Below are 27,261 nucleotides of genomic sequence, written 5' to 3' on the forward strand. Positions count from 1 at the left end.
TTGATTTGAATTTCCCTACTGACTAAAGATATTGAGCATCTTTTATTGTGCCTATTGGCCATTTTTTAAATCATCTTATTTATTTTTATACAGTGTTATATTAGTTTCAGGTATACATTATAGTGATTGAACAACTCCATACATTAACTGGTGCTCATCACAACAAGTGCACTCGTTAATCCCCATGGTCTGTTTAACCCATCCTCCCACCTCCGCCCCCTCTGGTAACCATCAGTGTTGATGGGAATGCAAACGGGTACAGCCACTGTTGAAAACAGTATGGAGAATTCTTAAGAAATTAAAAATAGAATTAACCCTACAATTCAGCAATTGCACTACTGGGTATTTACCCAAAGAATACAAAAATGTTAATTCAGAGGGATACCTGCACTCCTGTGTTTTTAGTAACATTATTTGCGATAGCCAGGATATGGCTGTCCGTATCCTGAAAATGTCCATCAATTGGTGAATATATAAAGAAGATATGGGGGTGCCTGGGTGGCTCAGTTGGTTAAGCATCCGACTTTGGCTCAGGTCATGATCTCATAATTTGTGAGTTGGAGCCCTGCGTTGGGCTCTGTGCTGACAGCTCAGGGCCTGGAGCCTGCTTCACATTCTGTCTCTGTCTCCCTCTCTCTCTGCCCCTCTACCACTTGTAGGTTGTAGTTTTCTAAGATTAGCAAATGTTCTCAGATTAAAAGCAGATTTGCTTCTTTTCTCTCTGGATTCTCCTGTGCTTCACTTTAACTTGGTATTCCTATTTGTAGTCTCATTTTAAGATGCTTTTCAGACATTTTTACATGGCATATAACATTTTTAGTTGTTTTCAGTGGTAAGCTAACAATCGAGTCTGCCATACTGAAAATAGAAAACTCCCATGTTTCATCTTTTTTTTTTTTTTTTTTATTTTGAGAGAGAGAAAGAGCAGGGAAGGGGCAGAGAGAGAGAGAGAGAGAGAGAGAGAGAGAGAGAGCGAGCACGCATGCTTGAATCCCAAGCAGGCTCTGCACTTTCAGCACAGAGCCCGATGTGAGTCTTGAACTCATGAACCATGAGATCATGACCTGAGCTGAAGTTGGATGTTTAACCCACTGAGCTCCCCAGGTGCTCCTCATCTTTTTTAATAAAGCAAACATCAGGGGCACCTGGGTGGCTCAGTCGGTGTGCCCCCTTGTGCCCCCTTGTGCCCCCTTGTGCCCCCTTGTGCCCCCTTGTGCCCCCTTGTGCCCCCTCGTGCCCCCTCGTGCCCCCTCGTGCCCCCTCGCGCCCCCCTCGCGCCCCCCTCGCGCCCCCCTCGCGCCCCCCTCGCGCCCCCCCTCGCGCCCCCCCTCGCGCCCCCCTGCTCGCATTCTTTAAAAATAAGTAAACTTTAAGAAACAAAACAAATATCAGATTATTTTATTCTCCTGATAAAATTATTCACTGGTTTCTTAACAAGAAATAGAATGAAGTGTCAATCCTTAATATGGCATGTAAGCCCCTTCATGCTTGCCTTCATCAGTTTTGCCTTTTGCTAGAATTTTTCTCATTCATTCCTTTGCACATTTTCCTTCTTCTCTAACTCAGAATATTCTTGTCATTCACTACATTCTCACTGATGTGTCATTCTTTTGTGAGGACCTCTCCTGCCTTTCTTCTGGCAAGGCAGAATATTTCTCATTTTTTTGTTCCTTTAGTATCCTATGCATACTTCCATTATAGTTTTTTTCTGCATACCTTTTACTTTCCTCATACTCTTCTGCAAGACTGAGCTCCTTAAGGGCTGTGATATATGTGTTAATATTTGAATCTCTAGCCTTAGCATAGTGTTATTTATATACCAGACATTTAAATATTTAAGAAATGAGTAAAATGATTTTTTCCTTAGTCTGTGCTCTAGCTGTAATATTTTTTCTAAGTACATAGCATATGTTACTGAACAAAACATGTATGGTACTAAAAAAATTTTTTTAATGTACTGCTACATCTGTCCTGTAACAACTTGAAAAATAGAGCATGTGAAAAGAGTGTGGATGTGTTAGTCTTTTTCATATAGAGAAGAGATACTTTAAGGTTATTTCAGTGATAGCTACTTAGAGCATGTGGGGCAGCGAGGATGCATGGGAACCTGTCCTAACAGCCAGAGGAATCCTGGCATGGTGGGGCCTGCGTGCACAGTGAGATATGGCTTTGCCTATAATAGCATGCTAACATTTACACATTTCTGTGACTCAGGCTCTGTGCGTTTGCAGCTCTCTATCTGCTACTTTTTTCTTGCTGCCACTGTGGGTTAACTCTCATCCTCCTTTTCACTGGCTCATTGTTTCTTCTCACTCTAGCTGCTTTTGTCTCAGGGTTTCTGCTTATTGCCACTTTCCTAAAGTGAACGGTGACTGCCAATAATAATTTTGGGCAGTTCTCGTTCACAACAATGCTACTAGTGACAGACCTGATGTGGTTTCTATTGACCTAACACCGTTTCCCTGAATCTAATCAGTTACGGCTAAAGTCACAAGGTCATGTGACCTGAAATTTGGTGAACGTTGTGTAAGGACCTGCCCAAGCTACTTTCCTGAAGGAGTAGGGGTACTACCAGTACCCCGAGCACTCTTAAGAGTTCTCTCCTGTGAGTTCATGTTTTACTTGAATGTTAAAATATACGTTAGAACAATACTTCCTCATAGTTAAGTTGGAATTTAAATATCGCTTTTTAGGATAACTTTCTCATTTTGGACTCAAAATCATGGCATGTTTAGGGAAATTTTTTTTCTTATGAAGGAAAAGACTAACATGTAAGGATGGTAGATATATGTGTAATTTTAGGCAATGAATTAAAATTTAATTTTTCTATTAAAATCCTTGCTTTTGACTCCAGATCTTAAACCTGTCAGCATCATGCATTTCTTTTTTTCCCCTGTGGTTAATACACTCTTTGGGCAGTAAGTTTTAAGAACCTATTTATGTTTGCCTCTTAGCTAGCTATAAGTGATAAAGAAAATTTCATGTTTATGCAGGATTTTATAATTAATGAAAACTTTAAAGTATTCTGAATCATTGGACTGTTACAATAATTGTGTTTAGAAGTTACATATCTCAGGGTGCATGGGTGGCTCAGTCGGTTAAGTGCCCAACTTCTGCTCAGGTCATAATCTTACGGTTGGTGAGTTAGGGGCCTGCGTCGAGCTCTGTGCTGATAGTTCAGAGCCTGGAGCTGCTTCAGATTCTGTGTCTCCCTTTCTCTCTGTCTGTCCCGCGCGCGCGCTCTCTCTCTCTCTCTCTCTCTCTCTCTCTCTCAAAGATAAATAAACATTAAAAAATTTAAAAAAAAAGTTGTATATCCATCATTTTATGGACAAATAAACCGAGGTTCTGAAAGTTACTTGCTGGAGCCAGTGTGCAGCAGTGTTAAGACTGTGAAAGAAGATTTCGTTCTCTAAATTTAGTATTCTTTGCGTTTGATTCTGTAGAATATATAAAAAAGCTAGATAATCTAGTTCCTGTGTTCCAGAAGCTAGCTGGAGGTAAAAATCAAGAACAAACTCAGCTTTGTAAGTACAGATGAAGTGTAGTGGACTAGGAGTTAGGAGGCCTGACTGCTAGTCTTCATCACCCAGCCACATGATAGTAAGTGAACTTTAGTGTCTTTTGACCCCAGTTTTATTGAGATATAATTGACATATAACCCGGTGTAAGTTTAAAGTGTATAACGTGATGGTTTGATAACATGCATATGTTGTGAGATGATTACCACAGTAAGGTTGGCTAACCCATCCTTTACCTCAGGTGATTACCATTTTTGTTGTGGTGGTAATGGTGGTGCATTTTTTTTATGATGAAAGTTTAGAGTGGATCTGTACATTCTCTTCCAGCTCTAAAATACAGAACTCTTTCATAATGTTTTTATTTTTTATTTTATTTCTTTTAATCTAGATTTTTTTTTAATGTTTATATTTTGAGAGAGAGACAGAGTGTGAGCAGGGGAAAGGCAGAGAGAGAGAGGGAGACACAGAATCCGAAGCAGGCTCCTGGCTCTGAGCTGTCAGCACAGAGCTGGATGCAGGCCTCAAACCCACGAACTGTGAGATCATGACCTGAGCCAAAGTTGGACGCTTAACCGACTGTGCCACCCAGGCACCCCGGATGTTTTTATTTTTTATGGTTACAGAAGCATGAGAGGTCAGGATTTTTTGTGTTTGAGATAAACACTTTAGGGGTGCCTGGATGGCTCATTCGGTTAAGTGCTGACTTGGGCTCAAGTCATGATCTGAACAGTTCGTGAGTTCGAGCCCTGCGTCGGCTCTGTGCAGACAGCTCAGAGCCTGGAGCCTGCTTCTGATCCTATGTCTCCTCTCTCTCTCTGCCCCTCCTCCACTCGCCCTCTGTCTCTCTCAAAAATAAACATAAAAAATTTAAAAAATGAGATAAACACTTTATTTTTATTGTTATTAAATATTAGCCCTAATTTTCTGCACCCTTACTGTAAAAAATACTATACAAGAGGGACAACTAAGTTGAATACCTTTGGCCAAAATATTACAAAGGAAGAAAGGAAGGGAAAGTAAAGAAAAATACTCTATGTACATTTTGGTATCTTTATTTCCAGTATTTAATTTTTCTGGGATTAACTCATATGCAGGCTTACCTTAGGAAGGAAATTCATCTTAGAAATTTGTTGTGTTTAGAACTGTTTTGAAGTCTGGGGCGCCTGGGTGGCTCAGTTGAGCATATGACTCTTAAATTTGGCTCTGGTCATGATCCCAGGGTCATAGGATTGGGCCCAGGTCAGGCTCTGCACTGGACATGGAGACTGCTTGGGATTCTCCCTCCCTCCCTTCCCCCCCCTCCCTTCCCCCCCCTCTCTGTCTCCCCCCCCCCCATCTTTCTCCCCCCTTCCCCTACCTTGTGCACTCTCTCTCTAAAATAAAAAATAAATAAATAAAAACTATTTTGGAATGTAAGCCCTCTTTGGAAGCTTATTATGTTTTAACCATTTTCTGTTCACTTGGGTCATTTCTGTTTTGAACATTGGGGAAACTTTAATGTTCCTGTTTAATCCTTTTATTCCTTGAGCTCCTAATTCATTTAAATGCATGTGGTATAAGAAAGCAACAAAGAAAGAGCTACAAAGTTGTTTCTGCCTTGAACATAAAATCACTATGATTGTTCTGTCAATTAGGAGAAAGTACTTTTACTTACATTTAATTCCCTTTGCTTTTTATCCCCATTTCACTCTTTACAGAAGCCTTTTCTTTCTCCAAACAGAGGCTTCTGACTTCATCTGTATACATGAATACATGAGTTGAATTTAATTATCACCCCAAGAATCATCCATCTTAGCTCATTTTAGTAACATTGTTAGCTTATGAACTGCTTCAGAGTTTTTCAGAAAGAAATTTTGAAGAGCTTATTATCTCTTACATAGAGTATTTAAATTTTTAAAATTTTAAAATTATATAAGAAAATGAGTTTTTTTAACTTTCAGTATGACAGCTTTGTTGAGATATAATTCACATACCTATTATATAACATTTTTATCTTTTCAATTTATTTTTTTAACTTTTTATCATTTTGCTTTTTAATTTTTTAAGTCATACACATGTATTAGCTTTTCACTGGAAAGTTTTTAATTAAAATTTTTAACTTTGAAATTATATAAGTAAGAAAGTTTAAGAAAATGTTCAAACTAAGAAGGAAGAAATCATCTGACAAACATTTTCTCTGTGTGCTTATGTTTTATCGGTACATGGTTTTCATATACTTCAGTAGGGTCCTGTTAAAAATTTAATCTACTTGTATAGATGATGACTTGTTTAACTGGCTGTGTAATTATCTGCGAAAAAAGTGAATATGCCAGGAAGGAAGGAAGAGGGAAGATAACAGCAACATAAAATGCCAGTGTCCCCAAATACTGTAAAAACAGCAGCTACTAGAGCAAAACTAAAAAACGTGTGCTGTGGGAGTGTTTTTGTGTTAGTTCTAGATCTAGCCTCCAGGGGGCGCAGCAGCTTCTGTTTCTGCTTGGGGAAAGCCAGTAAGACATCCCACTACAGGAGACCACTGTGCTGAGAGGCAGCTGGAGGCAAACATGCAGAGACGATAGGTACAGAAGCCTAAGATGTCAGACATTTGAGTGAAGCCTTCTAGTACTCTCCAAACCAGCCTCATTGCTAGCTGGGTGCAGCGACTGAGTAATCCCAGCTGATACCACATGCAGCATTTGAACCCTGCCTAAATTCCTGACCCACAGAATTGTGAGACATAAGAAATCATTTTAAACCACTAAGTTTTGAACTGGTTTTTGGTGCAGTGATAGGTAATTGGTAGACCTGCCAAACTGATTTTCAAGTATAGAGATAGCCATCCACATACAAATGCAGGGAAGATTGTTCCCCTCTTTCCTTAGGAATCTGATAGTGTGTTTGAGACAATCAGAATGACTAGAGAAATACCAACGTAAGACAGGTGATGAGCATAGGAGCTAATATTAAATGAAGGCTATTAATGGGAGTATAGTATGTCATGGCTGTATGTTTTGATAAATAAAAATTGTAAGAAAAATTGTAGGGAGCGCATGTGCAAAACAGGTTTTAAGAACGGTCTTCAGCTATCATATTTGTATCGTTGGTTGTGTATTGAGATAATGTTTTCTGTATGTGGTGCAGCAAAGCAAATGGATAATGTTAAATTATTCTAATTCTGTTATGTCTTACATCTTTGAGAGCTAGAAGTATCTGTGTGGAAGAAATAATGTACAGATGTAAGTTAGAAGATTAAGCAAATGCCCTGTGCTCCTGATTTAAAAAAAAAATTTTTTTTTTTACTGTTTATTTTTTTGAGAGAGCACGAGCAGGGGAGGGGCAGAGAGAGAGGGAGACACAGAATCTGAAGCAGGCTCCAGGTTCTGAGCTGTCAGCACAGAGCCTGATGCAGGGCTCAAACCCACAAACTGTGAGATCATGACCTGAGCTGAAGTCAGATGTTTAACTGACTGAACCACCCAGGCGCCCCATTAATTGGAATTATCAGTATAAATTCATGAGGAATTTTAATTTTATTTTTATATATACATTATGTATGTACATATTTTTGTACATAGATATGTATAATATTAATCTGAGAATGTTTTATGTATATTATGGAATAAAGCAATGAATATGTGATGTTTTGATTGTGACATTTCCTATCTATGTCTGCTGAAAAGTCACAGAAATGATCTAGTTTCCAGGATGTGTTCTTGAAAAGCTGTTGACCTCTAAAGGAAACCAGGGCTTCCTTGATAAATCTTTGATTCCAGGTGGGGTTGAAATACATAAAATGATTCTGGAATATTTTTGTACTGTGTATCAAGCTATCAACCAGGGCGCCTGGGTGGCTCAGTCGGTAAGCGTCCGACTTCAGCTCAGGTCATGATCTCATGGTTCGTGAGTTCGAGCCCCACATCAGGCTCTGTGCTGACAGCTCAGAGGCTGGAGCCTACTTCAGATTCTGTGTCTCCCTGTCTCTCTGCTCCTCCCCCACTCACACTCTGTCTCCCTCTCAAAAATAAATAAACATTAAAAAAATTTTTTTAAAAACCTATCAACCACTGCTAACATGAATCATAATGAAAGGATTTTGCAAAGCCTCTGGGGTGACCAACTATACTAGTTTTAGCACAGAAAATCCAGGGTTCTGGGAAACTTCTGTCTCAGGCAAATTGGTACAATTGGTCAGCCTGAGAGGCTCGCAGTGGCCACAGAGGGACAAAGCGAGCCTCTGCAAGGATAAAAGCTACAGTGGATTGGTATCCTTTATTATGTTTAAATCTCTGTGTTCATATTGATAGCTGAAATAAACACCCCACTAATTGTTCATCTTTGGTGGGTATAGGGAAAGTAATCTTTTTTTTTAAACAATTGATAATTTATTAAAAAGTTGATTTAAGCATCTGCAATAGTGACTTCAGCCTCAACTCCTGGCTCAATACTGATGGAGGTAATCTGTTTAACAATCTCAGAAGGACTGTGCAAATCAATGACTTGCCTCATTATTTCAATAATAATTCAAGTCTTGAATAATAATTCAAGTCTTAGAATCTTTACCACAGGGAGTTTTTCTTGCAGTGATTTTGAGTCTTGGTAGGTATCCAAACTGTCCTTTCACTTTGAGATTCTTTTCCTTTGTCCTTCTGACGAAGTCAGCACATAACTTCTCCAAAGATTGCATGTTGTGCCTGGTTAGCAGGCTCCAGGCTCCAAGCTGTCAGCACGGAGCCTGATGAGGGGCTTGAACTCACAAACTGCAAGATCATGACCTGAGCTGAAGTCTGACTCTCAACTGACTAAGCCACTCAGGTACCCCTAGTGTAATTCTAATTGGGCAAATTGCCACCTCTGGTTCCCCGGGTGTCTTCCTGGTGTCTTTAAAAGTCATGGCTGTGGCGTGGCTTCTTGACCTACTTGTTCCTTGGCGAGAATGAACAGCAGTGAGGCAGGAGCAGGAGTGGGGCCTCCAGAGCTCTGCTGGAGTTGTGATCCTGTCCTCCTCAAAGAGCAGGGAAGCAGTCTAATTTTGAAAACTGATAAAGCACGAGAAAGAATCTAGTACTTATTTTTATTTTTTTGTATGAACAGTACCACCAGGTAAACAAATAGTAGGTGGGGTAAAGTTAGAAATTTTATATGCTAATAAATAAAGACAAAATGCTGGATTTGGAATAATCTCTATGTTTTAATGGATTTTCACATTGAATATCACTGACTGCTAACAACACAGAGCAAATTCCTACATGTGTTGCACATGCACCACTACGTAAGGAATGATTTTGCCTAAGATATTACAGTTGAGTTTGATGAAGCTGCCTACATCCAACTACTGATGTACGGGAAATATGGAAGACAGAAGAACGTGTTAAACTGCTCTCAACAAAACCCCGTCTGTGGGAAAATGTATAGGACAGATGATTGAATATATTTAGCAGATTGCAAAGAAAAAAATAAGATGGTGAGGGAACCTATATAGATTTTAAAAAAGGGCAAGTTTAAACTATAGCATATAAACTAGTGTATAGGTAAATATACTTCAGTAATAAAAGCACAAAGAAAAGCAAGGAAGTGATTATCCAAAAAGCCAGAGTAGTGATTTCTCTTGGCTGGGATGGGAGAGTAGAAGGCAATGGATGGAAGGCGTCATGATTGGGATAGGGTACCTAGAGGGCTTCTGTAGTCGTTTCCATGGTTCTGTCTTCTGATCTGCATGGTGGTTCCAGGTTCATTTAGCTGTAATTTCTGTGTATGGTTTTCTGTGTTTGTAATATCTGTATTTATTTTAAGGACTATTTTATAGAGCAGTTGCAGGTTCACAGCAAAAGCAAGAGGAACAGGGCTCCTGGGTGGCTCATTTGGTTAAGTGTCTGACTCTTGATTTCAGCTCAGGTCGTGATCTCACAGTTGGTGAGATTGAGCCCCCTGTCAGGCTCTATGCTGACAGCCCGGAACCTGCTTGGGTTCCCTCTCTCACTGCCCCTCCTCTGCTTGTGTATGCTTTCTCACTCTCTCAAATAAATACAGTTAAAAAAAAAAAAAAAAAAAAAGAGGAAGATAGAGGTATCTCCTATATCCCCTGCCCCTAAACATGCATGCCTCCACCTTAATCACCATTTGTTAAATGGTGTACCATTTGGTACATTTGTTAAAATTGTTGAACCTATAGTGACATATCATTATCTCCCAGAGTCCATAATTTACATCTGGGTTCACTCTTGGTGTACATTCAGTGAGTTTGAATAAATGTATAGTGACATATATCCATCATTATAGTGTTTATACAGAGCATTTTCAGTGCCCTAAAAATCTTGTGTACTCTGTGTAGTCATTCTTCTAAACTTTGGCAGCCACTGATCTTTTTCTTTTCTCCATAGTTTTGCCTTTTACAGAATTTTAGGTAGTTGAAATGATACTAATACTTACAGCCTTTTTAGATTAGCTTCTTTCACTTAACTGATATGACATTACTCTATGTCTTTTCATGGCTTGATATCTCAGTTCTTTTTAGTGCTGATAATATGTTGGTATTGTATTTGATTATAAAAGTCCCACATAAAAAATAAGGAAGGGAAATTGTCTGGAGTGGAGGCAACTATATTAGGAAATGCTGACAGTTGATGCCTTATAGATTATCTAAGACTTCTTGACTGAGGATTTTATTAAATGCTGTTGTGAGAAGATTCAACATAATCTGTTAGTAGAGAGCCATTGAAGTTTATTAAAAAGGGGACTGGAGTGCTGAAAACTGTTTCTAAGAAGCTAAATCTAGCAGGATGGATTTCAGTTAAGAGACTGGAAAGCTAGTTGGTAGACCACATTGTGAAGGTGAAGGTGGTAAAGATTTGGATTAGGTGATGCTTGTAGGACCAGAGGTAATGTAACTTTTGGGTTTTGCAACAGAAGAATGGTCAATAAGAGTTGGTGACAGATTAAGTATGGTTAAAAATAAAAGCATTAGAAATAAGCTCAAAGATTTCATGTGTGAGGGCATATCCTTTATGGGATAGGTACTGGGGGATTCTAGGTGATTAGACTAAAGTAAGATCTGGTATTTCTCCTCATGAAGTATTTGGAATCCCAGAGGAATGATTATTAGGGATACTGCATTCCAGATGGTTCATTTAAAAATGCTCTTCTGGCAAGCAAGAAAAAACTGATAAGTGGTTGTTTTAGTAAGTGCATATTTGGGACATAGAGATAAGAAGGTGACTTTTTAAATTTTCTTTTGCATCTTGAATTATGTGCTTATATTACTTATTCAGAATATAAATAAAATTTAATTAAAAGATAAAGATGCGCAAATTTTCCAGTTTCTAGGGACACATTTTATTTTTTTAATGTTTGTCTTTGAGGGAGAAGGTGTGCCTGCATGCATGCACAGAAGTGAGTGCAGGAGGGGTTGAGAGAGATGTGGGCACAGAGGATCCCAAGCAGGCTCTGTGCTGTCAGCACAGAGCCCAACACAGGGCTCGAACTCAGGAAATGTGAGATCATGACCTGACCTGATGTTGGAGGCTTACTGAGCTACCCAGGGGCCCCCAGGGACATTCTTATTTGGCATTCTTTTATCATTATAATTACTTTAGACTAAAGTTACTGAGAAAAGCATTCAGGTAAACAGGTTTAATAATTGGTTGCCTTTGACTTACATGTTTGTAAGCATTATGCTTTTGATTATATGTTTGTGTGTCTCTGTATGTTTTGTGGGTATGTGTGTGGTTCTGGGGTGTGTGTGTTTCATTCAGAAAACAGTGTTTATACTGGAGTCTCAGCTGTTTTCCTAGTGCTTTTAATTCTTATTGCCTCCAGTTAAGATTTTCCTCCTTAGATGGGAGATGTTCTTCTCAACCAGCTTGAGGGTCATAAAGATGGTGGTGATGCGGCAGCATAGACTGTCTCTCTTCATTATCGCTACTGATGCTAAAGGTCACTACATATCTACTATTCCATCAGTCTTCCCTCTCCTGTCTCTCCCTTGGGCAATTGCTCTGGAGCCAGCTTCTGTAATAAAGTGTCCTGAAATACTTGGGTCTTCATTTCATGTCTTAGTCTTTTGGTTATGTAAAGACCCAGCATTAGGTCTGGTAATGAAAAAGAAATAGTAAGTGAATGTATATGTATATGATAGTTTTTTGTTTTGTTTTGTTTTAATAACTCTCTTTTATAATTTGTTATTAGTGATTTAAAAAAACATTAGAAAATTCAAGTAGGGCATACTTATTCTTTAAGATCTGGTGAAATTGGGAAAAGTTATGTTTGTTTCCCTATGGACCTAGAAAAGAGAAACCAGGATGAAAACAATAAGAGGCAGTAGTAGGAAGCTAAGCAGTCCTAGCACAGTGGCTATCAACCTTGGTTGCACATTGGATATTAAAAATACTGAGGGGTGCCTGGGTAGCTCAGTTTGTTAGGTGTCTGACTTTTGATTTAGGCTGGGGTCCTGATCTCATGGTTCTTGGGATGGAGCCCCACGTCCTCGCTGACAGCATGAGCCTGCTTGGATTCTCTCTCTTCCCCTTACCCACTCATGCTCACTCACTCTCTCAAAATAAATAAACTTAAAAAAAAAAATACAGGTGGTGCACCTGGGTGGCTCAGTTGGTTAAGTGTCTGACTTCAGCTCAGGTCATGATCTCACAGTTCGTGAGTTTGAGCCCCGCGTCGGGCTCTGTGCTGACAGCTTGGAGACTGGAGCTTGCTTCAAATTCTGTGTCTCTCCACCCCCCCCCCCCCCCCCCGTTTCTCCCCAGCTCATGGTCTGTCTCTCCTTCTCTCAAAAATAAACATTAAAAAAAAATACAGGTGCTCAGTATGCACCTCTAGAGATTCTGATTTAATTGGCCAGGGCTATGGCCTTGGCTTTGGAATTTTTTGAATTTGAATTTAATATGAAGACTGAGAACCACTGGCCTGGAGACTAAAACTGCTCAAGGATCCAGAAAAGAGTTCCCGAGTTTTATGGCACCTCATTCCCCATTCTCTTCTTATGGGGTAAATTGGGAGTTTTATTTTAAAATGATGCTTTCTAAGCCTTGTGAGTTTTTAGGTTTCTGATGGATAGGAAACAAAAGACATGAATGAATCTTTAGCATATGGAAAGAATGGAAAGATTCACATGATAATAGTAATAAAACTTAATGGATTGACTATACTCACTCAACATTGTGATTTTTGTGCAGGTTGCCTGTGATTTGCTTCGGAGAATAGTTCGCATCCTGTATCTCACTAAGAGACTCCAAGGACAACTGCAAGGGGGAAGCAGAGAGATAACAAAAGCTGCTCAGAGTCTTAATGAACTTGGTAAGTTCTTTTTTGATTAAAAAGTTAGTAGAGTTTTTAAGATTTTTCAGTCACTTGATTTGTTGACTAGTGTTGTCACCCGTAACAAATATTATTGAACAAATTTATTTAATAATTATCCATATACAACTTTGTCACACTTTTCAAAATGAGTAAGTAAAATTAGTTGATTTCTTAGAAATGCGGCTTAGTTTTTTAATTCTTGTATGGTAAAATTGGCCTTTGTTTTTTTTTTTTTTTTTTTTTTTGGTATACAGGCATGTGAATTTTAATACATGTATAGATTCATGTAACCGCCAGCACAGTCATGATATAGAATAAATTCCATCACCCCCAAAATTCCCTCATGCTATCCCTTTACAGTCATACCTGCCCCCTCTCCCTTTGGCAACCATTGATTAGTTTTCCATCAGTTTAGTTTTCTTTTTAGGAGAATGTTAAATAAATGGGATTATAAAGTATGTGACATTTTAGGGGCGCCTGGGTGGCTCAGTCGGTTGGGCGTCCTACTTCGGCTCATGTCATGATCTCATGGTCCGTGAGTTCAAGCCCTGCATCGAGCTCGGTGCTGGCAGTTGAGAGCCTGGAGCCTACTTCACATTCTGTGTCTCCCTCTGTCTCTGCCCCTCCCCCACTCACTTTCTGTCAAAAAATGAATAAATATTAAAAAAAATTAAAAAAAACATTAAAGTATGTGACATTTTGAGGCTAGTGTTTTGTACTCAGTATAATACCCCTGAGATTCATCCAAGTTTTTGTATATACCATAGTTTGTAACTTGGTGTTTGTTGGAATATCACTGTGTGGTTGTACCACAGTTGGTTGATTGACAGATTGAAGGAAATTTATGTTGTTTCTAGTTTTTGGTAATGATGAATAAAGCTACTATAAACATTTGTGTACAGGTTTTCATGTGAACTTAATTTTCATTTCTGTAGAATAAATGCTGTTTTTTAGGTGACAGATCCTGTGTTGGCATTATGCCTAGAAAATTTATTGAATTCATTTCTTCATATGCTCATTCTTTTCTCAGGCATTTAGAACAGACTCTTGACATTCAAGGGTTTAACATTCATGGTTTGGACTGTTAACAAGCTGCAAGGTCCATGATGATATAGTTCATAATATTTTAGGCAAATTTTTGAATAGGTACTGAGTATATGTAGAACTCACACCTGCATTTTAATGAGGCTTTGTCATTTTCTTCTTTTCATTGGGCACCCAGTAATTTTTCTGAAGTGGATGTGTTTAGTGATTTTGTACCTTTGTAGGTTCAGAGGTCTTTGATGATATCCAATTCAGATATCAAGAGTCTACTTACTGTTGGTGGTATGCTTTGAAAATAATATCAGAAAGATAGGCATTACATGTTATTTTTGAAATCTTCTATCTTTGATATTTCAATTGCATAGTCATGTTGTAATGCTTATTCCATATTTTTTACAAAACAAATATAACATTCTTCATACTTCAACATTTCAATTTTCAATGCCTGAATACATTGTTTAGGTACATCATTAGAAATATAGTTAACTTGTGATTTAATATGCTTGGAATACATTGTTTAAAAAGTTAATGTTTATTAAAATTAAATTTTTTTTTAAGTTTTTAAATTCCAGTTAACATAGTGTTAAATTAGTTTCGGGTATATGGTACAGTGATTTAACATCCGTATATCACTTGTTGCTCATCATGACAAGTGCTACTTAATCCCCATCCCCTATTACCTCTTCCTGCGTCCCCCACTTCTTCTCTGATAACCATCAGTTTGTTCTCAATAGTTAAGAGTCTATTAAAAAGTTAATTTTTAAGCAATTAGTAACGCTTGGGTATTTTTTTTCCACAGTATGTGCTAAATGTAGGAGTGTAAAAATTCTAGTATCAGCTTTTATTTTTGCTTTATCACATTTAATTTTTTTGTTCCAAAAATAATCTGTAGGATAATAGAATCATTAAAAACAGGCACAAATTAGTTCAAGGTTTATTATGTATATTTGTCATCACTGACACTGTTCCATTATAAAAAATTGCTAGACTTTGATTATGATTATCATTTTTTCTAGAAACAACAGATGCTGTAATACAAATGGTGATGGATTCTTTTTAAAAAAAATAGACATGAGTATCAATCATAATGTTCTGAGTTGGTTCGATGTGGAGCATAAACCCATTATCCTTCCAATGAGGCATTGGCTTTACCCAAAGTTTTATAAATATTAAATGATGAGCATTTGTTAAGAAAGTATTGTTCATGGTGGAATTCTCTCAAAATGGGTTTTGTTAATTTAAATTTTTTTTAAAGCTTTGCTGATTATGTACCATTCAGAATTTGCAAAGGCATCATCTTTTCATCATTCACCACTGTAGCTCAGTCTTGGCCAACCCTGGCATTGATAATAAGGAGAAGCCAAGAGGAAGATAAAGTTTCTACATTTGGAATTAGTATTTTAATGAAAGTAATAACTTGGCAATCAGTATTACAATTACGCATATATACTAAGTGATATTTTATGATTGGAACATCTCTGAAATTATTATTGTCTGTATCAGTATGGTTCTGATTCTCATTAGAAAGAATAAAATGATGAAGAGTAGCAGTGTTTACAGGCCATTGAAATTAACTTAAAACTAATCTCTTAAAAGGTCTTGGGGGTTGAATTGCAGAGACCAGATGAAATTCATTGTCATCTGGAAATTCTTTGTATTTTGAGGGACTAGAGGGAATGTGGAGTGACTGCTAATGGATACAGATTTCTCTTTGTGGTGATGAAAGTGTCCTGGAATTAAACAGTGGTTGTTGCACAACCTCATCAATATGCAGAAAAGCCTCTGAATTGTGGACTTTAAAAGGCTGGATTTTTATGGTTTGTGAATTACGTATCAATTTAAAAAGTATATTCTGGAACCTGGGGACAGTTATACTAGTACCTCTTCTTTTTCTAAATTGAAGTCTAAGTGACATACAACCAACTGCACGCATTGAAAATGTGCAATTTGGTAAGTTTTGGCAGGAAACATCACCAGTATCAAGGTAATGAACATAACTATCACTGTCAAAAGTTTCCTCATGCCCCTTGGCAGTTGTTCCTCAGGCATTTATTGAACTTCTTTCTGTCACTATAGATTACTTGGCACTTCAGAGAATTTTATATAAATGAAATCATAGCTTGTGTTTTTGTGGCTTCTTTTAGTGAGCTTAACTTTGAGATTTATGTATGTTGTTGTATATATCAATAGCTCATTCCTTTTTATTTCTGAGTAGAATTACCTCGTATAGCTATCCCATAGTTGGTTTATCCATTCACCTGGTGATGGGAAATTTGGGTTGTTTCTAGTTTTTGGCTATTAGAAATCAAGCTGCCATAAACATTCATATATAGAACTCTTTGTATGGACGTATGCTTTCAGTTCTCTTTGATAAATACGTAGGAGTGGAATGGCTAGATCATATGGTAGACGTGTGTTTAACTGTTTAAGAAATTTTTCAAAGTAGTTGTAAAATTTTACATTCCTACAAGTAGTGTGTGAAAATTCTGCTTCCTCCACATGCCAACACTTGTTACAGTAAGTCTTGTTATTTTTAGCCATTCTGATTGGTATGTAGTGGTACCTTGTTTTGAGTTTACAAAAAGTTTGCTAGAACTATTAAAGGAGTTTAGCAAGATCTCAGGATACAAGATTATTATAAAAATTAGTTTTATTTCCATATAATTTACTGTTAACAAGCAATTAGAAATTGAAATTCAAAAAATGGCACTTATAATAGCATCAAAAGTATGAAACACTTAGGTTGAATTTGACAAAAGATTCCTATGACCTATATAGACTGAGAACTAGAAAATGTTGTGAACATTAAAAGAAGACCTAAATTAATAAAGTAACCCTGTCCGTGCAATGAAAGACTTAATACTGTTTATTAAGGATGTCCATTTTCCCTAAATTGATCTACATGAATCCAGTATGATTATCATCTGAATTCCAGCAAGCTTTTATTTAGAAATTGACAAGCTGATTTTAAAAATCATATGGAAATGCAAAGGATCCAGATAGACAAAGTTTTTAAAAGACGATAAAGTTGGAGAATAAATCCTACCTGATGTGAATACTTCTTACAAAAATTTATTGTAAACAAGACAAAACAATGGACAAATAGATCAGTGGAACAAAATAGGTGAGCCAGAAATAGACCCAAACTCCTATGAACAACAGAAGATGTAATCTTTTCAATAGATGGTGTTGGCACAATTGGATATCCATATGCAAAACAGTGAACTTGTATTCCTACCTCACTTCATATAAAACAAATTAACTGAAGATGGATCACAGCCCTAAATGTAAAACGTAAAGCTATAGAAAACTTAGAAGGAAACACAAGAGAACATTTTTGTGACTTTGAATTAGAAAATGATTTCTTAGATATATCACTCAAAGCACAATTCACACACACAAAAACTGATAAATTAGATTTTATCAAAATTTACAACTTTTGTTCTTTGAATGATACTGCTTGAAAAATGGAAAGGCAAGCCATTGACAAGGAGAAAATACATGCAAAATATGTACTTGATCAAGGACTCATGTCCAGAATATATAGCAAACTCTTGAACGATGGTAGGAACACAGACAATGCGATTAAAAAATAGGCGAAAGATTTGTACAGACACTTCACCAAAAAAAGATACGTGGATGGCAGCTAGGCATATAAGGTTCTCAATATCATTAGGCATTAGAGAAATTAAAATTATGTTAGTGTCTTGCTGACAGAGAATAAGCAGAATGATTTTAGTGCAGATATACTTGTAACTTTTCATGCAGACTATTATCTAATGGTTTTAAAAACTACTTAATATAGGTTTCAGGATTAAATTGTATCATATTGAATTATGGCTTCTCTTCAAGAAGAGTCTTTGGACTAGATGCAAATTTAGATGGGCCTTACTACAAATTCGTGACATTTTTTGGAACATGAGTGAAATAAGATACTTAAAAGTGTATTTTTGATACTGTTACCAACTTTTTAAAAATTGTTGTTAGCCCATCAAAGCAGGGTCTCTACATAATTCATAAGCTTGATATCTTTTCAGAATTTAAAAAAAAAGTGTTTATTTTGAGAGAGTGAGCTAGCAGGGGAGAGACAGAGAGGGAGAGAGAGAATCCCAAGCAGGCTCTGCACTGCCAGCACAGAGCCTGATGTGGAGCTTGATCCCATGATCTTGAGATCATGACCTGAGCTGAAGTCGTAGGCCTAACTGACTAAGCCACCCGAGCAGCCCTTTTCAGAATTTTTTGAGCAGTTTGGGAAGCTATCATTGTGAGGCAGAGGATGGCACCTTTTTAAAAATTAGTGTTTGAAATCACTTAAGTTTAGAACTATTGAAAAGGTTCTTGTAATATCAGTACAGTGAGATCAGGTTGAATAACAGGTTTCCTTATTCTGTGGAATGCATTTGTACTTTTTCAATGTTGAATTGAAGCTATAGCGGTGAAACCGGAAAGTGCTCAACATTAGCACTTTCTAGTTTCTCCTTGGGAATATTAATGAGGTCGTCTACCCATGATATAGACATCTTGACCTATCAATTATAAGGTCATTGGTGAGGAATCTAGTGTACTCTTCCCTTTAGTGTTATCAAATGTTAAAATTCTGCTGGATACTATTGGATTAGAATATTTAAATGTAGAGAGAACATGGAAGATGTAATCTATATTATTTTGAATTTAGGTAAATGGTTCTTTTCTTGTATACTAGTTTACTTGGACTTGTTGAGAAAGTTTGAACCTAGTTCCTCTCTACTTGTGTTTTCATTTTGATTCCTTACATTTTATTTCTCCTTATTTGTATTCGATCCTTGCTTTTGAAAGTTAAAAAAAAAATGAATCTCTTTATTATCTTAAGATTTACTGCATGTTTTTGAGAGTCATGACTACCAAGAGCCAGTATTTACCTTGTGAAGTTACCACCATTCAGGGTTTATTTCTTTCTCACTTTTTCTGGCTTAGAAACTTTATTTTGCCAACAGTGAGAGTTGAATTAATGATTGTTATGGATATTTTATTGTCTGACTTGTTTTAAAGGAGGTATTAATTTGACTTACAAAAATACATAAGAAGAACAAACAACAGATCAGAAACAATAAAAAGGGATGGTCGTTAGGGGTTCCTATAATAGCCCAGTTTTTGTGAGTCTTCGTTTGAGGCAGAGACGATTCATGATTTCTCCTGCTCCTCCTCCCATCGATAGGCATTCTTTTCACAGCTTTTGGGAAGAAATGGAACATGGGATTCATACATGGGTAGGGGTGATTGGAGCTCTCACAAACTGTAAAGACAACTTGTCTTTTTAAAATGTTCTTGATTCTGCAAATCCCAATTAAAGCTCATCTTTCCCTTCAAAGTAACCAAGTTCACAATAGACTGGTTTATAATCCAGAACACTCTTCATTAATTAGCAATGAGATATGTGCTATTCTTTTGGCTGAACACATATAATTTTCTCCCTGGACATATTAAATGGAAAAATAAATTTGTAATCACAAACTTGTTGGTAGAATTGGAGTTAGGTCAAGGGAAGCTGGTTGTATGGTTAAGATATTAAGATATTTATCACAAAGTGTGATAAGCCTGATGCTTATTACATCTTCACATTAATAATGTGCTTTACTTTACCTGGAGTGCTGAATAAGTCTTGGGTCATGGGGAACCCTCTGTTTGGTCACTGCCAATCTCTTGACTCTTGTTTTTATTTCTTCTTTTATGCTTCATGTTGTTGACTTTCCCTATTTATTTTATACAGTTTTATCCAAGTAGGACACCATAAAATTGATTAGGTTTTTGTTTCCAATTAAAACTCTATCTCAATGCTGAGTACAGTTATATTCCAGATATGAATTGGGAGTTTGTTCCCTAAAATTCAGTCATGCATTTGGTCTCTTGAATTTTAGAATGATTTTGTGCTAATCCCACTTACTAAAATGAACTTGTTAGTATTTAGATACTTCAGATTTATGGGTTAATATAAACTTTGTATCTTTTTATAGTATCAATGCTCTCTAAACAGAAATATAATGTCTCCTCATTTGTTCCAGTCTATATTTTCAAAGTTTTTTAGTTTTAAAAATGATATATATACACCCTATATATTGTGTCTTATGATAACTCTTTCTAGGTAGTTATATTTTTTTTACTACCTAATTGTTTTTTACTTATCCTACATAAAGGGATTGAAGGGGAAAAAATTTACATAAAAAAGTAAGCAGGGGCTCCTGGGTGGCTCATTCAGTTCAGTGTCCAACTCTTGATTTCGGCTTAGGTCATGATCTCGTGGTTCATGAGTTCAAGCCCTGTGTCAGGCTCTGCGCTGCCAATGAGGAGCCTGATTGGGATTCTCTTTCTCTCCCTCTCTCTCTCTCTGCCCCTTCCCTACTCTCTCTGTCTCTGTCTCTCTCAAAAAACAAATGAAAAAACCAGACTAGAATTTCATGGATCCTCTCTAGTCTTTTTTGTGAAATCATGGCTTATAATTTATTTATTTATCAATTAGGTTTCAATACACATAAACCCTGTAGCTTGTTAGGAACCTGGTAAAAAAAAAAAATGAGTAAATGTAGTTTTTCTGTTTGGGAAGTTTAATTTATGCACTTATATGAAACTAAGCATAAAACATGATTATGATGATGATGATATTGTTATTGTTATCATCATCCATGGAAGAAACCAGTCTTTTCTCTTTACAGCCTTCTCATTTTGGCTCATCTGCATCTTCCATGAAATAATAAGATAAAAGCTCCAGTTAATCTCTCAATATAAGACTTAGATAAATTCATTAATTCATTAAGCCAGTATTTATTGAATGCCTACTAAGTGTACCATGTGTTATTCTTGATATTAAACATACACCAATGAACAAAACATAAACTCCTCTGCCTTTTATAAGAATTTATATTTTAGTGGTTCCTAAGGTCCCACACTTGTTATATCTGTAAAAATCTGATTCCAAAGCCTTATTCACTAGTGCTCTACTCCTTTCCTCAAACTCTATAGCAGCATTTAATTACTTTACGAAAGGCATTGCTGCCATTGGTAGGTCTCTCAGGGTCCTTTAAAAAGAAAAAAAAAAGGATACAACATATTTAAGATACACCGTGTTTAGGGCGTCTGGGTGGCTCAGTGGGTTGAGTGTCCAACTCTTGATTATGGCTCAAGTCATGATTCCAAGGTTGTGGGATCTGGTCCTGCTTAGGGCTCCATGCCCTGAGTGTGGAGCCTGTGTAAGATTCTGTCTTCCTCCCTCTGCTCCTCTCTATTGCACGCTCACTCTCTCAATCTCTAAAAGATAAAAAATAAAATAAATAAATAAATAAATGCCGTGTTTATATAATGAATGTATTTTATGTTGTGATTGTTGGTTAACTCATGTTAGTGACATCTGTATTAAAGCTTTATTGAGTTATCTTTTAAAGATTTTTAAAAAAGTATAAGAAAGCATTAAGTTGTAATTAAACAGTTGGATATGGTAGAAATTAATTTTTATTGCTTATGGTCTGTTTTCTGAGTTTCATAATTTTGTGGCTAAGCTGTGATACATTAATATCACATTGTGTGGTACATTAATACCACACAAGCTGTGAAACATTAATACCAAAAAAAAATTTTTTTTAATGTTTATTTTTGAGACAGAGAGAGACAGAGCATGAGTTGGGCAGGGGCAGAGAGAGAGGGAGACACAGAATCCAAAGTAGGCTCCAGGCTCCGAGCTGTCAGCACAGAGCCCAACGTGGGGTTCGAACCCTCAGGCTGTGAGGTGATCTGAGCCGAAGTCAGACGCCCAACTGACTGAGTTGCCCAGGCGCCCCCATTTTTAATGTAGAAGGAAAAGATTATAGAAGTTTGTTTCATCCAGTACTGTTCTTATTGTAACTGTGATATTTACCCAGTCTAGTAAGACTGTACTTATAGGTACACATTTCTGATTTATGCACAGGGGAGACAAGTATTTATATAACCTTTGCCACATAATAGGTGACCAATAATTACTGAACTGGTGAATATTTCTTGAGATATCTACAATATGATGTAGTTGGTGACAACTTTGGAAAATTTTATTATTTCAAGCTTATTAAAATTATCTTCTGGTAGGAAAATGTGTACATCTGCCATATAACTTAAGTATTAAATTAGGTCTCAGGTGACTTCTTAAATGCATTTCATACATGTATAGGTTTTTTGACAGCTTCAACATGGAGAATTCAGTATACATTTTTCACCTTACATTGTAATCACCTGTGATGATAAACATTTTCAGAAGTTAGATTTAGATGGTCTCTAAATTACTTACATATGTGACTGGCTGGATTCAGCTACCACCAGGTGGGGGTGATGCTGTGCTCAAATCCAAATGTTCAGAATAATGGACTTCTGCTTAGGTATGGGTTTGTCTGTTGAAGAGATAAGCATCTTAAAATTATACATAATCCTTCTTTTTGTTAACTAATGGAATGTAATGTTACCAAAGTTTATATTTGACAGATGATACCACACAGCATCTATGATCCTATTTTATTGGTTTTATCTTTTGTCACACAGTATCAAGGAAGTTGGAGTATATACAGACAAAATAAGCAAGTTACTTTTTGTAAACTTCAGAGTATTTTCATACATTTCAAAGTTACAGTAGCATTTCTAGGTGTATGTTTTATTCTATATGGTCAGTTAATGCTTATGGAAGCTCTGTATTATACCTTACTATTTGTCATCTCTTGCTGTAACATTTATGAGCGTTTGAGAATGATTTATTTAGTGTAAGATTGTTCAGACTGGTAATGTGTCAAATTTTTAAATTTCTTGGTTCTAAGGTTTTTTGTTTTTTTGTTTTTTTTCCATTTGGATGCTTAGCTCAATAGTTCTCAACCTCTTTTCTGTTCCAGTATTTATATCATTAATAATTTTGTTTTAAAAATCAGAATATATTTTAAATGAATATGAATAGTGCCTCAGAAATACAAGTTTATTATTTTATTAACTTTTTTTTTACTGATTATTTTATTGACTGTTTCTTAAAAATGGTATTAGCCTACTTCCTAGTGAATTGTATTTGAGCCTTAAAGCCTGATATTTGATGGGAAGATTAGGTGGGATGTTCTTCTTTTTATCACCATTGTATTTCATTACTTTATCTAGAAAAAATCCTAGAGCTGTATGAAACATCTTTTTATCAGTGTTTGGTTTGGTAAATTAAAATTATCTATAGGCTAAGTTAAAAGGGTTTGATGTAAATTTCATTGTAGGTATACTTACAGAGTTTTGCATTTTAATACTATGTAAACAACAGGGCAGGGAGGCAGGAATGATACTCTGAGAGACCTGTTCAGTAAAACAGGATGCAGTTTCATTTTTTATAATTTCTGTGTTACAGACTCAAAATCTGTTGCAGTGAATCAGAAATAGGTTTTCTACTGTATCTAAATGGAAGATAATGCTGATAATATAGTTTTATTATCACAAGTAGGAGTATGTTCAGTGGTCAGTGGTGATCTGCATTTACATATTAATACTTAAAATTAATGTATCAATATATTAAAATAATTCCACTTTGGGAAAAAATCCTGATATCATTCTATCTGGCAAGCCATTCTCTAAAATCCAGTTTGTTTATTCCATATAATAACTCACAATGGCAAAGTTAGTTAGCTAGGGATATATCTTATGGCTAATTTATTCTGGTAGGTACAATGACATGATCCTCAGAATGAGGTTGTACATGGAGATTCATGAAGTTTTTCTATAGCACTTAGAGGGATTGGTAACATCTGTTTTGAAAAATCTCTGTGTCTAAATTATATGGTCTTACGTGTCTGGAGATCCGGTTTTTTAACTTCTCAGGTTTATCCAGAGCTGCTGTTTGAGGAAAATGCTGAATTTGTCAACAACCATTCCTGAACACCTCCTTCACCTGTTTCAGGAAAGAATGATTGGATAGGATCTTTATTTTTTAAAACAGTATGCTAACTCTTACATTTTAATTTGGTTTCCAAAACATATGGATCTATACTCAGTGTAATGAGTGTCTACTCATTATTGATTGTCTTCCCAAATCCTTTCTCCCCCTCTTCTTCCTTCCTGGCAGATTCCAAGTTTTGTGTTTTCATGTTAGTAACCCTGGGTTCAGGGAAGTTGGTCATGGTAGTTTCATTCTTTCTTGTAATTGTTTAGACATATGATCTCCCCTGGGCTAAGGAGATTTGAGGGAAGTGAACTGGGAAGTTCCAAACTCTTTGAAAAGGTTTTCTTTGCAAATAAATGCTGACAAAAAGAATAGGTGGTGACTAGATACTATCCCTGTATCTAAACTTTGACTTTGAGACCTACTACTTGCCTGTTTGCAACAAATAAACAGACACTGATCTCTTCACCATTTCATCTAGTTCTCTCATTTCACACACTTCTTTCTTTCTTTCTTTCTTTCTTTCTTTCTTTCTTTCTTTCTTTCTTTCTTTCTTTCTTTCTTTCTTTCTTTTTAACTTTCCTGGATTTTAATACACTTTATATTGGTATGGTTTTTATAACCTGTATGTTCATCATATAATCTCATCAGATTATCTCCTTTTTTTCATTTCTCTTCTCTCATTATTTCTCCCTTCATGTCCTCCATTTTCCATTTTTCCCTCTTTGTAATCTTTGCAACCCCCTCCATCCTCTTCCTCCTTTTTTTTTTTTTTAAAGTACATTTTTGTTGTGCCTTAAGCATAGTCCCTTACTTTCCAAGTGGAGCTGGACTAATGATGGATTTGAATTGAAGAACTAGAAGAACTTGGGCACCAGAGTTATTAAATTGAGAGTGGGGTGGGTATTCCTAATTTGGGAAATATCAAGAAATGGATGGATTTAAATTCATTTATAAAAAATCAACTCTTTTTGTATATGACTTATATGCAATAAAATGCACCCATTTGAACTGTACACTATGATGGGCTGTGACATGTGTATGGTACCATCACCACTGCAGTCAAGATACACAACATTTTCATCACCCTGAAAAGTTGTCTGGTGCCTCTTTAAGTCAGTCTGCCCACTTCCAACACAACTTTTGGTTACTAGAGATTTCATTTTGCCCTTTCTTGAATTTCATATACTTGTAGTCATATATATACTCCTTTGATGAGTAGTATTCCACTGCATGGATATGCCACAATATGTTTATCCATTCACCTTTTGATGCGTATTTGGCTGGTTTTCGTCTTTTGACTATTGTGAATAAAGTTCTTATGAACGTTTATTTTCAAGGCTCTTGGGTACATACTTGAGTGGAATTCCTGACTTATCAGTATTATGATTAACTTCTTAAGATTTGCTACACTATTTTCCAGAATGGTTGTACAGTGTGCATTTTCACTAGCAGTGCATGAGAGTCCCATTTGCTTTACATCCTTCAGTGGATGTCATTATGAGTCCTTTTAATTTTAGACAGTCTAATAGATTTGTAGCGGTATCTCTTTGTGATTTGAATTTGCATTTATGTGATTACTAATGATTTTGAGTATTTTTGTGTTTATTTCCCATTTTGTTTACCTTAATTTTTAGAATTTTTAATGTTTTATTTATTTTTGAGAGAGAGAGTGCATGTGTGCAAGTGGGGGAGGGACAGAGAGAGGGAGACAGAGGATCCAAAGTGGGCTCTGTGCGGACAGCAGCAAGCCCGATGTGGCACTTGAACTTGTGAACCATGAGATCATGACCTGAGATGAAGTCTGATGCTCCACCAACTGAGCCATCCAGGTGCCCCTACCTTATCTTTGAAGTATCTGTCTAGATCTCTTGCCCTTGTTTTGTATTTTTTTTCTTTTTCAAACTTTTATTTAAATTCTAGTTAATACACAGTGCAATATTGATTTCAGGAGTAGAATTCAGTGATTCATCACTTAACATTCAATGTGCAGTGCTCATCATAACAAGTGCCTCCTTAATACCCATCACCCACCCACCTCCCTTCATCAACCCTCAGTTCTCTAAGAGTCTCTCATGGTTTGTTTTCCTCTCTTCCTTGCCCCCCATATGTTCATCTGTTTTGTTTCTTGAATTCTACATGAGTAGAAATCATGTGGTATTTGTCTTTCTCTGACTGACTTATTTCACTTAGCATAATGCACTCTAGCTCTATCCTTGTCATTGCAAATGGCAAGATTTCATTCTTTTTGATGGCTGAGTAATATTCTATTGTGTATATTTACACCACATCTTCTTTATTTATTTGTCAGTTGATGGACATTTGTTACCTTTGTTTTAGAGTGGGTATCTGTTGTCTTAATGAGTTGTGAGAAGTCTTTATATATTTTGGATACAAGTCTTATGTCAGATATATACATACATATATATATGTGTGTGTGTGTATATATGCACACACACACACACACACATAATGTGTGTTTTCTTCCAATATATGGTTTGCTTTAAATATTCTTAAATTCCTGGTGGTATTTTAGCAGAAAATTTTAATCTTGATGAAGCCCAGTGTATCTTGTTTTGTAGTTTGTACTTTTTGGAGCCCTATCTAAGACGGTCTTTTCTTATCCTATGATGGCAAAGAGTTTTGCCTACATTTTCTTCTGGAAGTTTTATAGTTTTAGTTTTTGCATTAATGTCTGTGATCCATGTCAAGATAATTTTGACATGATTTAAGAAAAACATTGAAGCTCATTTTTTCCCCTAAAGATAAATAGCTGTTCCAGTACCATTTACTGAAAAGACCTTCCTGTTTCTACTAAATTACTTTGGGGCTTGTGTAGAAGATCAGTTGACCCCATATATGTAGGTGCATTTTAGATTCTGTTCTGTTCCATCCATCTTTGTGTATTTCTTTATGCCACATATATTTATATTTTGATTACTATAGCTATTTTTGAATTTGTATTTAAAGTGTATTTCATATAAAGGAATATTGTTGGGTCTTGGTTTTTTGAATTCTCATAATTCCAGTCTCCTTTTGTTTGGAGTGTTTAGTTCATTTATATTTTCATTAATTGTTGATATGGTTGGATTAAGTTTGCCATATTGCTAATGTATTCCATTTTTCATCTTTCTTTTGTTCCTGTTTTTCTTTCATGCTTTTTGTCCTTTTTAAAAAAGCCATTCTCACGTGTACAATTTAGAGTTAAGTACATTCACAGTGTTGTGTCACCTTCAGCACTATTTCTAGAGCCTTTTCATCATCTTAAAAATTCTACAGTCATCAAAGCAATAACTCCCCACTTTCCTTTTCCTCTACTCCTTAGTAACCTCTTTTCTATTTTCTGTCTCTATGAGTCTACATAGTCTAGATAGTTCATATAGATGGAACCATACAGTATTTGTCCTTTGGAGTCTGGCTTACTTGATGTAGCACAATGTTTTCAAGGGTCATCTATGTTCTAGCACATATCAGAGCTTCATTTCATCTTTATGGTTGAATAATGTTGCATTTTATGTA

The 27,261-nt window shown here is 36.3% G+C and overlaps 1 protein-coding gene and 1 pseudogene across 3 annotated transcripts in view; one reads left to right on the forward strand and one right to left on the reverse strand.

The window, feature by feature from the left end:
• Nucleotides 1-27,261, forward strand: part of COG5 (component of oligomeric golgi complex 5) — a 334,355-nt gene that overhangs the window by 24,885 nt on the left and 282,209 nt on the right. For all 3 annotated transcript variants that reach the window (XM_053897953.1, XM_053897952.1, XM_019451191.2), the window contains exon 6: nucleotides 12,683-12,803. In XM_053897953.1, the coding sequence (XP_053753928.1) occupies nucleotides 12,683-12,803 (121 nt within the window). The remainder of the gene's footprint in view (nucleotides 1-12,682; nucleotides 12,804-27,261) is intronic.
• On the reverse strand, nucleotides 7,886-8,391 carry LOC109268071 (40S ribosomal protein S20-like; annotated as a pseudogene).

Source organism: Panthera pardus, unplaced genomic scaffold (genome assembly GCF_024362965.1).
Source record: "Panthera pardus isolate Hobbes unplaced genomic scaffold, ASM2436296v1 HiC_scaffold_8, whole genome shotgun sequence".
Taxonomy (NCBI): domain Eukaryota; kingdom Metazoa; phylum Chordata; class Mammalia; order Carnivora; family Felidae; genus Panthera; species Panthera pardus.